General features: G+C 58.0%; 1 protein-coding gene across 1 annotated transcript; it reads right to left on the reverse strand.

The window, feature by feature from the left end:
- Positions 1-8,090: 8,090 nt before the first annotated feature.
- SERTAD1 (SERTA domain containing 1) lies at positions 8,091-11,152 on the reverse strand. The gene is made up of 2 exons (XM_053266783.1): positions 10,969-11,152; positions 8,091-9,521 (listed from the first exon to the last, which is right to left on the reverse strand). The coding sequence occupies exon 2, from the start codon at positions 9,515-9,517 to the stop codon at positions 8,762-8,764; it is 756 nt and encodes a 251-aa protein (XP_053122758.1). The 5' UTR covers positions 9,518-9,521; positions 10,969-11,152; the 3' UTR covers positions 8,091-8,761.
- Between the last annotated feature and the right edge of the window lie 5,513 nt (positions 11,153-16,665).

The following is a 16,665-nucleotide window of genomic DNA, read 5'->3' on the forward strand; positions in this document are numbered from 1 at the left end:
CCCCCACCCTGGCTGCCAACAGGTGAAGGGAGGGAGGCAGCAGGCGAGGAGACCCTTGGCTCGCTAGTGGCCACAAACAAGCCACAGGGCCAGCTGCACACCCTAAAAAACCCCAGGTGGTAGTGGGCCAAAGCCTGTTCTCCACTTAAGTGGGGCAGGTGGGAACAGCCAGCCAATCACTTCCCAGCAAAAGCGCGCGCGCGCACGCACACACACACACCCTGCACTATTGCAGCTCTGCTCTGTACAGCGCTTGGCACATGGAGAGATGTGCAAGAGCAGCAGGGGGGCCCCTTAAAAATGAGAGGCCCCCCAGCAAGAGCTGGGACAGACGGAAGGACAGACAGCCGCTTCTCCCCAGCAATCCGGCCCCTTACCATAACTGGCTGCTGGGGACCAGGAGACCCCAAACACCCTTGTCAGGCACTCACACATCCTCCGCCTGCTCCGGTGCTCCCCGAGCTTCAGACCCAGGCAGTGCCCCGCGCTGGCTGCGGAAGGTCTGCCAAGCTGCCAGCCGAGGCCAAAAGCGACCCCGCCACACGCACAGGCGCATGAAAAGGGAGCCTGCCGGCAGCAGGATTAGCACAACCCCGCCATCAGCACTTTGGGCCGCCTCTGGGAAGCATCCCCCATTGTTGTGTCCCAGGGCAGGACCCACCGGGCAGGGGAGAGACAAAGGGAGCCCACGTCCCCCTGTGCAGGCAGCTTTGCGGGGAGGGAGGCCGGCCAGCCGCCAGCCCCCACCCTGCCCAGGAGAGACGCCTGCTGCCGCCCTTGGCCTGTTTGTGCTTTTCGGAAGCGGCAGGCAGGCCCAGCTGCAAACAGCCCCAGAGGCTGCCTTGGCTGTGGGGAAAGAGGTCGCTGGAGCCGGGCGGATGGACCCCTGCTCACTGGGCAAAGAGGCACCTTTTAACGTGGTGATTCTCTTGATTGAGCAGGGGGAGAGCAACTGGCCCTATCCATCCCCAGCACAGCCTCCCTCCAGTGGCTGTTGCTGGTGTCTCGCTTATGTTTCCTTTTTAGATTGTGAGCCCTTTGGGGACAGGGAGCCATCTCATTTATTTATTATTTCTCTGTGTAAACCACCCTGAGCTATTTTTGGAAGGGCGGTATAGAAATTGAATAAACAAACAAACAAAGTGGGAAGCAAGGTGGGCCCCACATCGTCTGGGTGGAGAGAGGAGGCTGAAGGCCACCCCCCACAGCCCCTCCCACCCAGAGGGCACCTGAGCCTGAAGCTCTCCCCCCACCCCCAACCTCTCTCCGTGTGGTGCCTCCTGCACCAGGTGGGAAGAAGTGGCCCACTCATTGAATTGGCAGGATTGTTCATGCAGAATGTGGTCTCTTATTCAGAACCTCTGCTTAAAAAGAGGCTTAGCAGGATCGAATTGAAAATGATCCCCAGAACCTACAGGAGGAAAATTTCCTGACAATGTGAAAATACAGCCACTTTTTTGCAAAAGTCATACAATGTTATAGCACTAAATCGCAGCAATAAAATCAGAAACAAAGCATCCAAAATGTGGATGGCCCCTTGCTTTCAGCGCAAGGGACTGCGGTGTCACAACACAGGCAGTACGGAAGCACACTTAGCAGATCCGTTGTGATGCTGTTGTAGGGCTTAATCTGGAAAGCACCCAGGTGTGTTGGTGGAACAGCCTCGGGGGTGATTGGTCAACACCCCCAGTTTGGGTGAATGCGAGGAATTTAGCTCAAAAGGGGAGGCAGTTCCAAGCAGTTTTAATTTGTGCAGGCACCTGAACTCAAGAAAATCAGCTTGAGAGAGAGGTTTTAATTAACAAAAGGAGTTTATTGTAAGAAAACAAATAAAAGCCCTAAGACTAAGCTACTAAAGCAAAAGCAATACAAATATGTTTAAAAACAGACTCTTGTAAGGCACATTTAGCTTGAAGTTTCCAATTACGTGGAAATTCCCAGGCGGGCTAGAGAGAGTTACTTTAAGATAGCAGGGTAAGGTTTCAGAAATGAGAGAGAGGGATAGATTCAGCCCTGAAGGAGGAGCCGGGCAAGAGGCTAGATCACCTGTCCTCACGAAAGTCCGACTCGGGCAGCTGGAGACTATCATCCGTCTGGGGAGGCGAAGTGGCGAGCAGGAGAGTGGAAGGAGTTCGTGGGACTGATCATGAGGAAAGTTCCAGCATGAGGCCAGCTGGATAGATCAGCGGGGGACTGATCGAAAACCAGGCACATCTTATTTATTTATTATTTCTCTATGTAAACTGCTTTGGCGGCTTTTGTTGAAAAGCGGCATATAAATATTTGTTTCCACACCATGAGCTGAGCCTCGGCGTGAGGGCAGCCTGCCTGAGAAGGAAGGTGTGTGACTCACCTATTGTGTGCAAGGCTGATTGTAATGAAAACTAGGGTAAGCAGGTGCATTAAAAGAGTATCCTGTGCTGGGACTGACTCTCCCAAAAATTCATGGGCACTTTTTCAAAGTTTCATCAGAGACTTATCCCTCTTGGGAGGGAGTCTGCTGCTGCTGCTGCTGCACTTGTCTTTTCTGCCTTTCCTTCCTGGCCTAATTGCTTCGTTAGCATCAGATGTTCTCTCTCTTGTGAGAGGATGAGGGGGTTTTTAGAGTTCATCCTAAGTCCAAAATGACCTTGCATGCTGGATAACTAGCAATAGCTGGTTCGGGAGTCTGCTTAGCCGGGCCCCCACACAGGGGGATGGGGTGTGAAGCTAATCCCCTTTGCAATTTGTGTCACTTGCAGCCCAAATCTTGGGGTAGCCAGTCCACTGCCAACTAAGCAACTTGTCCCCATGTATGACATAAACTGGGAGCTCAAACTATGGTGCAGCTCCTGAGCATAACAAAAGTGCAATCTCCAAGCCTGGAGATGCAGCTGTAAACAGGGAGGCATCTGCGAGCTGGGCAGAAAAAGTCCGGCTGCTAGTAACAGGTGGAAGAGGAGAGAAGCCCTGTCAGTGCTTGAGCTGAGCTTTTCCACACTGTGCCCAGAGGTAGCCCTGAGGAGCAGCAGCACTTCTTGCTCTCTGCGTGCTTGCTAGCCCTTCGCAGAAGGTGGAGCCTCCAAGATGGTAAGGAAAGCCTAGACCCTGCTGGCAACCCTTCCTCTGCAGCTGGCAAAGCTGGCTCTTCCCTCCCTCCCTCCCTCCCTCTCGTCCAGTGCCCTGCCCTGCCCTGCCAGAATCGTGTTATGGATTAACCTCAAATTTCCCTACAATCCAGAATGAATATTTTCCACTCAAAAGCACAGGCGTGTAGGATTGCTAAATACAAGCATCCCCAGACACTCTGGGGTTCAGTCAGGACACAGGAACAGTCTTCAAAAGCAGCCCCACACGTAGATCATGTTACAGTAATCTAGTCCAGAGATGACCGTGTGACAAAATGGGCCAACCAATGAGGACAAACAGGAGCCACCCAGCCAGACCACTGGCCCATCTAGCTCAGGATGCGAGACACTGGCTGGCAGCAGCTCTCCAAGGTTTCAGGCTCCGGGGTCTTCCCCAGCTGTCCTCCCTGCCAGGGCTTGAGCCTGGGGCCTTCTGCACGCAAAGCAGGCATTTCCCACCGAGCTGCTGCGGCCTCTCGCATTTGGGCTACTAGCCAACAGGAAGCCTCTCGCTAGGCGAAGCGCGGGAGCCATCTTGTCTCGTCAGCTAGCTCCATCCACGCATGGCCTCCAGCCACCGGCAGCCCCGAGACCTGCATTCCGCTCAGCCTGCAGCAGGAGAGCAGAGGGTGCCTCCTTTTATTGGAGAAGCAGCACTGGGCTGAGATGCTGCGTGGCCGGGCCAGCAAGGGTGGAAGGCGGCCACTTCCCGAGACAGGAGCCGAGCCAAGGCGAGACGTGGGCTGCAGCCCTTGGCCCGCCTCCCCCCTTCTTTCTGGGGCAGCAGGTCAAGCGCCAGCAGGATCCAGCATAAACACCGGACATCCTCAGCGGAGGGGGGCTTCCTTGGGGGATGAGCAAGGAGGGACACGCCCACCCAGCCCTGCACAGCAGGAGGGAGCAGGGAGGAGGGGATGATGAGGACTCAGCCGGCAGCCCCCACCCCCACTCTGCCCCACCCCACCCCGCAGCAGCCCTGGGGCAGGACCGGCCTGTGTCCCAGCAAGATGGCAGCTGCAGCATACTGGAATCGGGAAGGACCCATGTCGCCTTCCAGTGCAGTCCCCAGATGGGGCATCTGTCACCCCACTGCTATGGCATAACAGCCACCTTCCACAAGTGAAAGGATGGACACGTGGTTCCAATGCCCGCTCCTCTCCCAGCCACCGCCAAGGCTCTCCTCTGTCTCCCGGATTCATCTAAAGGTAAAGTGTGCCATTGAGTCGGTGTCGACTCCTGTTGCCCACAGAGGCCTGTGGTTGTCTTTGGTAGAATACAGGAGGGGTTTGCCATTGCCTCCTCTCACACTGGATGAGGTGATGCCTTTCAGCATCTTCCTATATTGCTGCTGCCCAAGATAGGTACCAGCGGGGACTCGAACCAGCAACCTCTAGCTTGCTAGTCAAGTCATGTCCTACTGTACCACTTAAGGTGCAATATACTCTGTTTTGACAGCCTAGGAAGTGTTAGAAATATCCTTGCAAGGCATACAAATTGCCCTCTGATCCAATCTGGTAGGAAAGGCGCCCAGAGGGTGAGAGACATCCTCTTCCTTAGGCAGGGGTCTTTCTTCCCAGCCCAGCTGCTCCAAATCCCTTCAGCTGGAGACGCCTGGGATTAAACCTGGAGCCGGCCAGGAAGGACCCATCGCCTGGAAGTGAGTTCAGATCTCCAGGTCTGGCAAACTGCATCACGGGGCACTAGAGGAACTTGCCGATGGGGTCTCAGCACACCTGCTGATGGTCTGTGAGAAACTCTGAAGGACGGGTGAGGGTTACAGGACTGGAGAAGGACGAATGTTGTCAGTCTGACTTCAGCACAGCTTATATGGCATTCAGTCTCTAAGCAGCTTGCTAAGAATGTAGTGATTAGGAGCATGGACAAATGGTATCAGACTAATCTTCTCTCTCTTTTTCATGGGGCTGTTAGCAGCGATCCACAAAGTGAGGCTTTGCTCTCCAGCCAGCCGCCGCCGCCACCGCCAATCCCCTCTCCCCTCAGATCCCTTGATGGCAGGCAGGCAGGCAGAGGGCTGGCTTGGGAGCCTGTCAGTGGCACGGGAGATGGAAAGGGGGAGACCCCCCCCCCACTGCTCAGGATTCCTGCTGTTTATTACCTGCTCAAAGACGGCAGTGGAAGGGGGTCCTGCTCACCAGAGGGCTGGGGGCACACACCCTACCGGCAAGCTGGCCCTGCCCTGCCAGAATCATGTTATGGATTAACCTCAAATTTCCCTTATCCAGAATGAATATTTTCCATTCAAAAGCACAGGCGTGTAGGATTGCTAAATACAAACATCCCCAGACACTCTGGGGTTCAGTTCTGTTCACAGGAAGAGTTTTCAAAAGCAGCCCCACACGTAGATCACGTTACAGTAATCTAGTCCCGTGTTGGTTTGCTTGTTGTTGTTTGTCTGGTTACTCGCTCCGTGGGATTGCTGTGGGCATAATTCATCTTGATTTCAGCAAAGCACTTGACAAGATTCCCTTTCAGATTTTGCTTAGCAAACTGGTCAAATGCCACTCAGATGCGAATACCATCAAATGGATTCACAACCGTTTGGAAAACAGGACTCCGTCTTGGGCTCTTCCTCAGGCGAGAGGGAGGGAGGCTGCCCAGCTCCAGGCCACAAAAGCTGCTGCCACGAGAAGCTGCTGGACCTTGAGGCATCAGGTTACGTGGCTCCAGAGTGCCCCCGTGTGGCTCTCCCCAGGCTCTCCATCTGTGGCCTCGTTCAGCTCAGCCATGCCTCTCACAAGGCCAGGCACCTTAAAACCCAACTTTCCCCCCTCAGTCTGAGGGGAAGGCCCCCCCCCCCCCCGGAGGCTGCACGTATCTTGAGAGTGATCTGCAGCGCTCCCTGACGAATGGGCAGCTCTTGGGCGAGACAGGAACAGCTGGAGCTGCCAGGAACCAGAGGCAGCTGAGCCCCCTTGGGTGCCCCCTGGCTTCTCTGAGGGAGGGCAGGATGCCTCCCTGTCTTAAGGAGGCAGTCCTTAAGGACCTCTTCTGAAGAAGCCTGCGTTAGAGCTGAGCCCAATTATCGGCCTGTCTCCTACTTTCCATGGCTGGCAAGGTGAGACTTTTCAGACTGGCTTTCAACTGGACTATGGGGTGGAGACTATGGGTTGGGGGTGGGAGGCCCTGCTTCATAGTGGCTCCGCTCCTACCTCTCAGGCAGATACCAGATGATGTCCCTTGGAGACTGTTGCTCTCCAAAAATCTGAACTTTTATATGGTGTCCCCCAGGACTCCATATTGTCTCCAATGCTCTTTAACATCTACATGAAACTGCTGGGAGAGATCATCAAATCTATTTCTCCATGTCAACCTCCCTACATTCCTGCCTGGAGGCAGTGATGGGCTGGATGAGACTGAGTCCAGATAAGGAGGAGGTACTCATTGTGCGGGATGCAATTCAGGGGATGATTTGATCTGCCTGTTCTAGATGGAGTCACACTTCTGCAAAAGGAACAGGTTTGCAGTCTGCAGGTGCTTCTGGTTCCAAACCTCTCCCTGGTATCTCAGGTTGAGGCAGCGGCCAGAGGGGCTTTCTATCAGCTTCAGCTGGGTCCATTTCTTGAGACAAAAGGCCTCAGAACAGTAGTACATATTAATTATTATTATTATTATTTTGACATTTATATCCCACTCTTCCTCCAAGGAGCCTGGTCTGGTGGAGGTTTCCTCGGGAGCAAGCACCCCCCCCATGCCTCGAGTTCAACAGGGGGCTCCTGCTGTAGGGGTGCAGAAGAGGCTCTGATCAGGAGGGGCTGTTTCTGCGCCCCCGCAGGACACCTACCATGACAGCCGGTGCACCACTGGTCTTGGTCACCCGCCTCCCCCCCCCCGCCCTGCGCATCCCAGCCAAGCCCTCCCCCCCTTCTCCAGCCTGACTCAGCCACTAGACGTTCCCCTTCCTTGCTCCAAAGAGCCTCTGGGCAGCAGCGCCAACGGAGAGCTCTGCTGATCTGGCTGGCAATTAGGGCGGGCCACAGGCTTCTCCCAAGGAATCTGGGGCAGTGGGGCAGGGCCCAGGGAGCAGATGCCAAAGGGCCCCAGTCATCCCATAAAGCTCCTCTCATTTCCTCCGTCTGCCTTCCTGCCTAGCCCCACAGAAGCCCCACGGAAGGGAACCCGCCCCCATGCAGGGGAGGGAGGTGGCCTCCACAGCCCCCTTTGAGTCTCCTCCCGGCTTCAGCTCCCGCCCATTTGTGCCCAAACTCACAGCCCGGGGGCTCCGCAGGGAGTTCAAGGAGCCCAGCGGAAGGGAGGGGCCACCTGCAGCCAGCTGCTCCCCCCTCCCCACATCTAAGCATCCCCGAAGGGAGGTTTCCTTGCCAGACCTCTGAGGAGGCTGCTCCCTGGGACGGGCTCCAATGACAAGGGATTAACTGGCCATGGCCTTGAGTGCTGGTCCCTGAAGGAAGGTCTGCCATTGCAGGAAACCGGAGGGCAGGCAGGAGGGCGGGCGCTGGGCCTGCCTCTGCCCCAGCCATCTGCTAGCAAAGCCCTGGGGGCCCGCCCAGGCATGCCACCCCCACCACCCTTCCCTTGGCCAGGGTGGCCCAACGGCCTCCTCTTTTGCAAGCACCGATTTGGGAGAAAGGACTGGACCCTTCCACTGGGGGCCTGGGGGGTCGGATTGGGTCCGGCGGCTGTATGCAGAGTGGAAAACTCCCCGCTCCAGGAGGGCTGGGCCTCATCCTGCCAGGCGCAAGGGCCAGGGCTCTGCAGAGGGACCCCCGGGCAAGTAGCCACTCCTCTGCCCAGAGAGCTCGGGGCTTCTTTCCTGCAGAAAGGGTCGTGGGAGCCAAGGGGTGCGGCGGCCAGGAGGGCTTGCCCAGGCGAGGTGCCGGCCTCTCCCTCCGAGGGAAGACGGCCAGCAGCAGCTGGTCTCTCTTTGCCTCCCGCTGGTGCATTCCCAGCACGCCTCTGTAGGTGGTCACTGCAAAAGCCCCGCGAGACACACAGACACAGCGGCCGCTTCAAGGTGCCCTTTACTCAGACAATAAGTTACCCCCCCACCCCCGTCTCATTCAGTCCCCGGTGGGTGGCAGGACCCCCAACCCCCAGGGGTCCAGAGATCTGCACAGGGGCACAGACCGTCCGTCAGCGGGGTGAGCCCAGGGCAGGAGCAGGACAAGGCGGCCCGGGATGGGATGAGATGGTGCGCTCATAAGCAGGCTCCCATTTCCCCAGACGGTGCCCCTTTAAAATGAGCGCGGGCCCAGGGGTGAGAAAGTGGGCGAGGGGCTGCCCCTGGAGCAAGCAACACGGCCTGGACCGTCTTCCTCGAACAAGCCCCTCGTGGCGACGGCTGTGCAAGGCAATGGACCGACTGGACTCAGCTCGGCCCAGGCCCTTGGGGCACCATTCCCGGCAGGAGCAGGACCTCTTGGGCACAGAGTTCTTTTCACAGCATTGGCTAACGGGGCGGCTTCCTCGAGAAAACCCCCTCAAGGCTATCCATGACGCGTGGCGGCGCTTGCATTTGGGGCCGTGTTAAGGGCAGCATCTCCAACCCCACTTCCCAGGTGACTGGAGCGGGGCAAGGCCCACGCCCCCTACACACCACCAATGCGGGGGGGGGGCTCCGAGAGAGGGACCCCGCCAGGCCTCCTCCTGTGGACCCCCTGCTGCCCTGCTGCCGGTCACAACTCGTGCGCCCCCACAATCACGTCCATGAGATAGTCAAGGTCCTCCAAGCCCAGCCCCTCCCCCCCCTCCGCCTCCCCCCTGGAGAAGGCCTCCTTGAAGCTGGGGAGGCTGCCGGGGGCGGGCCACAGGTCGGAGTCGTACATGGAGGTGTCGATGTCCTCAAAGAGGCCCTCCAGGCCGTCCTCCAGCAGGGAGCCCCCGGGGCCCCCAATCTCCAGGTGGGACGTCCGCTCAGGCTCTGGGCTGAGCGGACAGAGCTGGACCTTGCCAGGCGGGCCGGAAGAGGGGGAGGGGGACTCGCTGAAGCCCTCCAGCCCGCTCAAGTCCTCCAGGATGGTGGAGAAGCCGGAGACGTCCATCGTGGAGAGCAGGAGTGCGTCCACTGGGGCCGGGGGAGGGGGAGGGGGCAGCCCCAGCCGCCTGCCAGCGTCCTGGAGGGCGCCCACGGCACAGTGTCCGGAGGGCGAGCTGCTGTCCACCCAGGGGGCCCCCCTGCCCAGGCCTTGCTGGGGATGGGAGGCGGCTGCCGCCGGCTGCATCTCCTCCTGGATCCGCCGGAGGGTGTTGGCCACCAGGACCAGGTGCCGGAGGTCGGGCTCTGCAAGCTGGAGGCTCTGGCGCAGCTTGGAGAGCGAGATGCTGAAGAGGGAGCTGGAGGCGGCGGGGGGCGCTGCTGCTGCTGCTGGAGGCTCTGAGCCCCCCACCTCTGCCTCTGGGCTCCGCTTCCGCTTCAGGCCTCTGGCCAGCATGTCCCTGGGCAGGGGAGAGGGAGGAGAAGCAGTCAGGACCCCCCCACACCAAGTAGAGCCAGCCTCGGCGGGGGGGGGGGGCGGGGAGGACCTCAGGCCAGGTGTGTGAGGCAGGGAGTGGGACAGCTCTGCCCCACAAGTGCCCCGGCTAGGCCCATAAGCAGGGGCAGCTGGCATCGATTCCTCAAGGAGAGCAGCAGCTCAGAAACTCACCCAAACCTGCCTTGGCCCAAGCAAGGAAGGACTGTGAACCACTGGATGTGGCTTCCTCTGGGAAGGACATTTCAGAAACAGCCTAGAGAGTCAGCCACCGAGAGACCTGAAAAGGGCTTCTCAGCTGGGTGGGGCCCAGAAGTGGCAGGCTGTGGGCGGGTGTGGGACACCTGTGTGGCAGCTGCAGTCTTCAGGGCCCTCTTGGGCGACCACTGCGGCAACCAGAAAGCCCCCCGGGGCTCTGTCCTGGGCAGCAAAGGGGCCACTCCGCTGTCTTAAGGAGGCTGCCGCTGGGAGATGCCCCTGCCCCTGGGGGGCAGCCCCAGTCTGGAGCAAAAACACCCATCCATCCAAGGCAACCGTGCTCCCTCTGCAGATGGGGGGGGCCCGCGGGGGCTTCAGCCTTGCAGGCAGGGCAAGCAAGCAGGGCAGCCCCAGCTGCCTGGCACACCCGGTGCAGCCCAGGCTAGTCTCCCGCCCATCCCGGGGCAGCAGAATCCCACCCCCACCCCCCTTCTCAAGCACTGTCTGGGGCTGCCCCAGAGCAGGAGGGAAAGGAGAAGCCAAGAGAGCCGCCCCCCCCTTCCTGAAGAGCAGCTCTCCCTGAGAGTGGGGGCAGGAAGCCTTCCAGGCCCTCTCCACAGCTCCCCCCACCCCCGCCCCCACTATTCTGCTCTCTCTGGCCGGCCGGCCCCAGCAGCCACTGCAGAGGAAGCGGGGCGGAGAGGCTCGCCCGTAAACTTGGCCCGCACGCCGATGGCGAGGTGGGGCTCCTCCTGGGGGCAGAGTCCAGGGCTGGGGGCGACCGGCCCCTCTTTGCGCGCAAGGCGCTGCGCCCGGGGGTCAGAATTGTCGCCGCACACGAATCCTGGGGCACGAGCAGGGCAGGGGCTTCCCATGCCGCGCAAAGCAGAAGGATCGGTGCAGCTGCAGGCGAGCCGTCGGGCGGGGGGCGGGGGGGGCGGCGGGAGTCTCCTCGCCCTCTTCGACGACGGAGAAGCGAGCCGGGCCCCTCCTCCCCCCCCCCCCGCTCCTGGGCAGCCGCGCAGGCGGAGGGTGACTCATGCCGTAGCCGCAGCGCCAGCCGCCTCTCCCTCTCCCAGCCCGGCTGAATCACTGGAGCGGCCGGAGCAGCTGCTGCTTCCCGGCTTCCTGCCCGCCATCACTCCCGGCGAAAAAGGGCAGCTGGCGATCCCCAAGGCGGCTGGAGGACCCCCGAGAACCCCTCATTGACATACCCGGCTCCTCAGGGGCCAATCAGCAGGGTCTGGAACGGGGCGCGCAACCAATCAGGAGCCACCATCCCTCCGTCCGCGCGGCGGGATCGAATCTCACAGCTTCTGCCGGTGGGGGACGGCTACATTCAGCGGGCGTGAGCGAGGGAGGAGGCTCTGTCGGCCAATGGGAAGCGCGCTCGGGGGCCTCATCTACATACCGTGGGCGGACGGGGCGGCAAGGCCGACCAAGAAGAAGGCACAAACAAGCAGGAGGCCCCGCCCCGCCCCCGCCGATTGGCTGCGGCGCAGAGGTGCGAATCCGTCGTCAGTCCGGATGGGAGCGGTTTAAACGGGCTGGAAGAGGCGGAAGCTGGCGGAGTTTGGGGGCCGGGAGGGAGCAGGGGAGCGAGGTTTCTCCATTTAAAATGTGTGTGCGTGTTTATCGAGTAGTCCCGTGTTAATTTAAAGCCAACCGCAGACCTCGGAACAGCCATCCGGAGCAGCTCGCAGGGCAGCCGGCAGAGGAGCCTCCAGTCGGAAGTCGGGCTTCGTGCGCTGCTGCGCTTCTGCTGCCGCCCTCATTTACTTCGGATTAAGTGGGGGCATTCAAGCCTTCCCTCCAGACGGAGTAGCCAGTGGCGCCTACGAAAACTACCTCCCTTTTTATTTAGGAGCATAGGGAGCTGCCATATACCGAGTCAGAGCCTTGGTCCATCTAGCTCACCCCAGTCCCCTCAAGACGTCCCAGAAGGATACTACGGTCAATAGGATCGAAAGAGATCCGAAAGGACCAACAGACACACACTCCCTCTCTCCGTTCCCAGTTGGAGATCATCCCTCAGGCTGACCAAGGCAGTCTCCGCCCTATAGCCCGCCCCAAAGCCAATTCGAAATGGGTCTAGATCATTTCGAAGCCTCTCGGTGCCTGAAGCTCAGAAGCTGCCCCCGACAGCCCTGTGATGTGGCCAAACTTGGCCCGACTCTCCTCCAGGGTTGTCTGCACTGACGGGCAGCTGCTCTTCGCGCCTTGGCGAGCCTCGCTTGCCAAGCCCTGCCTGGCCCTGGAGATGCTGCCAAGGGCTGGCCCTCGGCTGGACAGCCCCTGCCTAGAGACAGCGCCGTCTAGGGACGGAGCGGCCTGCTGCCCGGCCAGGGCAGACACCCTGGCTCCATCTAGCTTGCCGCAGCAGCAGCTTTCCAGGGCACTCCTGGCCTTCCACAGGGCAGGCTGAGGGCCCAGGCAGTCCTGCCCACCTTGAAGAGTGGCCCCGGTGGGAAGGCCTTTGCCGGCTGCGCACAGGGCTGCTTTCACTCATACGCTGCCTTGGAGCAAAGCCACCAACACGTAACGCTGGAAAACGTGGCTCCTCTGGAAGGCTTCTTGCCCGCAGGCTGGGCCGCAGCTGCTCCACCCCTTGGTCGCCATTCTCTGGCCCTCCGGCCAGTAACAGTTCGCCCTAACAAGTGGAGGACGGAGCAGGGCCCCAAAGGAGGTGCGGCTGCCTCTGGCTGCCAGCAGTGCAGCTCTACCTAATGAATGGCCAACCTGCAGGCAGCACAGCTCTCCTTAAGGCTGGACAGGATCGGGGAGAGACTCCACTCCACTCCAGAGAGCTGCTCCCCCGGTGGAACCTCCGCAGCAGCAGCAGCAGCAGCCAGTGGGAGCAGGCCAGAGCCATCGAGTGTCAGAGCCCTCCCCTCCCGCCCAAAGCACAAGAGGCCCTCTTTTTACCGTTAAGAGGGAAGGAAGGGCATTTGGGAAGCAGAAGCAATAGGGCGGCTTATGGATCAAGGAGGTCAAGTCTGTCTTGGCAGAAAGATACAAAGGAGGCTTGCTTCAGGCAATGTTTCCCTTTGCTTTGGAGACAAAGATCACGCCACTGTAAGACATTGGAAGAATACACAGAAGTTAGGCACACGACACATATTACGCTTTAAAGACGTAAAAATAGCGATTTTGTCAAATAGCTGATAGGTGTGTGGCTGCCTCCTCAAGGAGAGTGAAAAGGGGGGGCATTTCCTCCCCCTTTCCTCTCAAGGCAGGCTAGAAGTTTGCAAGACTGGCAGCAAGGAGAGCATGAGCCCAGCTCAAAGTGCACGTGACTTCAGGGAAACGTGAACAGCCCCAGAAGTGAAACCGAAAGCCGGGTGCATCCTCCATGCTGCACTTCACCCACCAGCTCAACATGCCTCGCGGGCGATTACTGCTGCGGAGAGCAGGCTCGAGAAGCCCAAAGATAGATAGATGGTGGTGCTGCCATCAGGGGAAAGAGGCGCTCCACGCCTACGCAGGAGGTACTGTTATTGTGTGGCATCTCGCAGAACGGAGCCATCTGGGGTCCAGGTGCACTCCCGTTAGAACAGTCTTCAGCGCCCTAAAAGCAAGCCTGTTGATTTGCAGTGACCAAGTGTTGGGATTCAGGATGTCTTTGGATGCCTTACAGCTGGGCCCAAGGACAACCCTGCCGGCAGAGACAAAGGCTTCAGGACTGTCCCCTCTCTTGACCTAATCACAATAAGAGCTGTACAGGCCCTGCTTTGGGCAAATATTTGTGGCACCCCCGGGGGGTGGGGTACAAACCCCAGAAGCCTCCTGTGCAGACAAGGTATCCACTAGTTCTCAAGTACCTAGAAAGCAGAGCACAGATTAGATTTTATTCAGCTGTTAGCCTTTACAACATCAGTGACAAAATGGAAAATTTTGTGCAATGTATTTTATTTCCAAAATGAAGTCTTCTAGATAATTGAGAGGGAAGGGGCCCTTCCCAGAAACACAAAGGATGCTTATAAAATCTTGGAGCAGAAGAGGGCAGTTGGAAAGAGGAAGAACTTGCTGAGGTCTTTAGAGACAGGAGGAGAAGGGTGAGGGGTGGAAATGAGGAAGTACAGGCAGGAATGGTATGATTCATTTTTACATGCATATCCCACTCTTCCTCCAAGAAGCCCAGAGTACATGGTTATATTTATCCTGACAACAGTCCTGTGAGGTAGGCTAGGCTGAGAGCTGTGTGATAGATCCATTAGCTGGTATAGCTCCGTTAGGGATGTGAAGATTAGGATGAGAGGGAATGGGGTTCCCAGCCTTGGTGGGTCACAACTTCCACCATCCCCAGCCCCAGTTGGAAACCCCAAATGTAGAAGAAACGTGACGAAGTAAGAGCACCAGCAGCGAGAAGAGACAGAAGCAGCCAGGACTGCAGCCCGGCTGGGACTTCATGGAACTTCACCGTCACAGAAAATTAGCACCGTTTGTTTAGAAAGGGATGTCAATCTCTAGATAACTTTAACATGCAAGGTTTACTTGACTTCAACACTCGTGTGAAAATTTTGTTCACACCACATGCTGAAGAAACGATGTCCCAGGTGAAGACTGCAGACTCAGAGATGCAGGTTAACGGAGTCCAAGTGATGGCAGAGACGCTGTTCTGTCACCACGTCGTCCACAGACAAGTGAAATCACAACCAGCCCCGCCCCACCAAAAGGCCCCTGCAGCCCCCAGTCCCGAGGAGAGCGACCCTGGTTTCCCATCAACAGGCGCAGGGGCTTTGAGACAGTTTCCCTGCAACTCAGACTGTGACTTCCCTGCAGTCTTCTTGGCAGCTCCTTTAAGGCAAGGTGGTGCCAGGCCCAGTGGGAGCCATGATGACAGGGCTCCCCTTCTCCAGCAGCCAGGATGTCGGCCCCCCCGCCCCCTCCCCCCCCCCGCAATGCCTCAGGTTCAAGGAGCACACCAGCTAGGATCAGGAGGCTCTTGGCTGTGCTGGGAAACCCAAGGCCTGGGGCCAGTCAGAGCTGCCAGCCGAAGAGGCAGCAGGACAAGGTGTTAGAGGAATCCGGTGGGAGCCAGGAGGCTCGGAGGGTCAGCGGAGTGTGGCGGCCAGACTGGAGAGGAGCTGGCAGGAGAACCTGAGGAGCCGCATAGCCACATCCCTGGGACAGGAGTGTGGGCTTGGCCACTGGGGGGAACCACCGCACTCCAGCAGGGTCCTGCAGGAAAGAGAAATGGTGCATCCAGCAGCATCAACTTCAAAGCATTCACAACCACTTTAGGGATAGGAACATTTTGTGCTGGTAACAGACCAGCTACAGCCTCCTCCTAACATACTTGGCAATAATTTATTACATCTCTTAATATATTAACTCTGACCAGAGAGCTCATTTTCTTCAAGTTTTAATCAAATACAGGCTCCTCGGAGCTCTCTATGGGCAAAGTTCCAAGTGAATTTGCACTGTTGCAAATCCACATTGGGTTGGTTCAGACAACCCTCTCCCTACAATGGGTCCACGGGATTACCAAGGATTTGTGCCAAGAATGTGCCCACCATGACATCTTTCACAGGTGTCATTGGGACACTTCCTAGCACACTTGTTTGTTGGGGGGGGGGGCTGGACATTCTGAACTGTGCTCCAAACACTAGCTAGCATGCTCTGAACTGGCTTGCCTGTTGTGAGCCCCAGTTAAGGGGCAATTTAACGGAGAATTATACCAGACAAACCAGGCTGGGTGTGAAAAAGCCTACAGGTGGCAGGAAACAGAGAACAGAGCATCAAACTAGAGAAAAGGTCACCATGACAAGTTTTCACCCTTTCCTGGGCAGCCAGAGAAATACTGAGGCTCACACATCATTTGTGGATTGAGGCCTCACTCCCAGCTACATAAACCTGAGATTGTTTGTTTGGGGGAAGGATTGTTTGGAGCAACAAGTTTCACACACACACACACACACACACACACACACACACACACACACAGCACAAGGACATTTCCAGGGCAATTAACTGCAGGGGACACATCAGCCCTGCCAAAGAGGTGCTGAAGCTACCAGAACATACTTTTGTGAACTGGCCATGATACCATCTTGGTGGCCATAAGCAGGCTCCTGAAATGTTAGAAGGCAACAGCAGGAGGACATCACAACGGCTGGGATTCAGCCCCAGCTTCAAGGAGGCAGCAGAAGTTATCGAGTCATTTCAGACAAGGACCTAGGAGAGGTAGCCGACAGAGGTCCTAAACCCAGTGAGCAAGCTCAGAGGGCAGCCCACAGGGAGCTGCAGTGTTGCTTTTTGGAAAGCAGGCTTGGGATCCGAGAGAGACTCAACCGTTCAAGGAAATGCCTGCCTGCCAAGCTGCCTCAAGGGCTTCGTTGTGCCAAGTCCTCACTTTCTGCAGGGTTGTTCAGAAGCCTCGGTGGTCTCTGGTGGAACTCCAAACGAGATGTTCCTGCCTCAGCTTCTCTTGTGGAACCATTGCACCTCCAGCAAAGAAGAGTTCAGTCCTAGGTTTGCATCCTCTTAGGATAAGATTCTCTAGTATTGCAATTTTGAATAGGGAGACGGAGGACTATAAGAGCATAACCCCTCCCTTTGTACTGGGGAGTTGTGGGGAAGGGGCAGTAGCAGCTCATCCTAATGTGAGCAGGGGAGGGGGGTGCCCGGAAGTGGCTCCGGTGGTGGCGGCTCCTCCCTGCCCATGAGCCGTGCTGCCTGCAGGCTGGCCGCTCCTGATCGCGGGCAGAGAAGTCACCGCCCCCACTCATGAGGGTGAGCCACGACTGGGAAGGGTGCCTATTGACCTGTAAACATTGGCGACCGCAGCATGTTGAAGTCCAAAGAGCGGAGAGGCAGAGTGGAGTTTGTGAAGGGCCAGCCAGAAGCTCCACAGAGTGGCCCTCCTCGCTTGTGCCTTTTGCATCCTGGCGGGGAAGGCGCACGGCCTC

The sequence above is a fragment of the Hemicordylus capensis genome, chromosome 7, assembly GCF_027244095.1.
Source record: "Hemicordylus capensis ecotype Gifberg chromosome 7, rHemCap1.1.pri, whole genome shotgun sequence".
In the NCBI taxonomy this organism is placed as follows: Eukaryota; Metazoa; Chordata; class Lepidosauria; order Squamata; family Cordylidae; genus Hemicordylus; species Hemicordylus capensis.

What these genes read in the sequence shown, in the direction of transcription:
- SERTAD1 (XM_053266783.1), bottom strand. Translation starts at nt 9,517, where the DNA reads ATGCTGGCCAGAGGCCTGAAGCGGAAGCGGAGCCCAGAGGCAGAGGTG.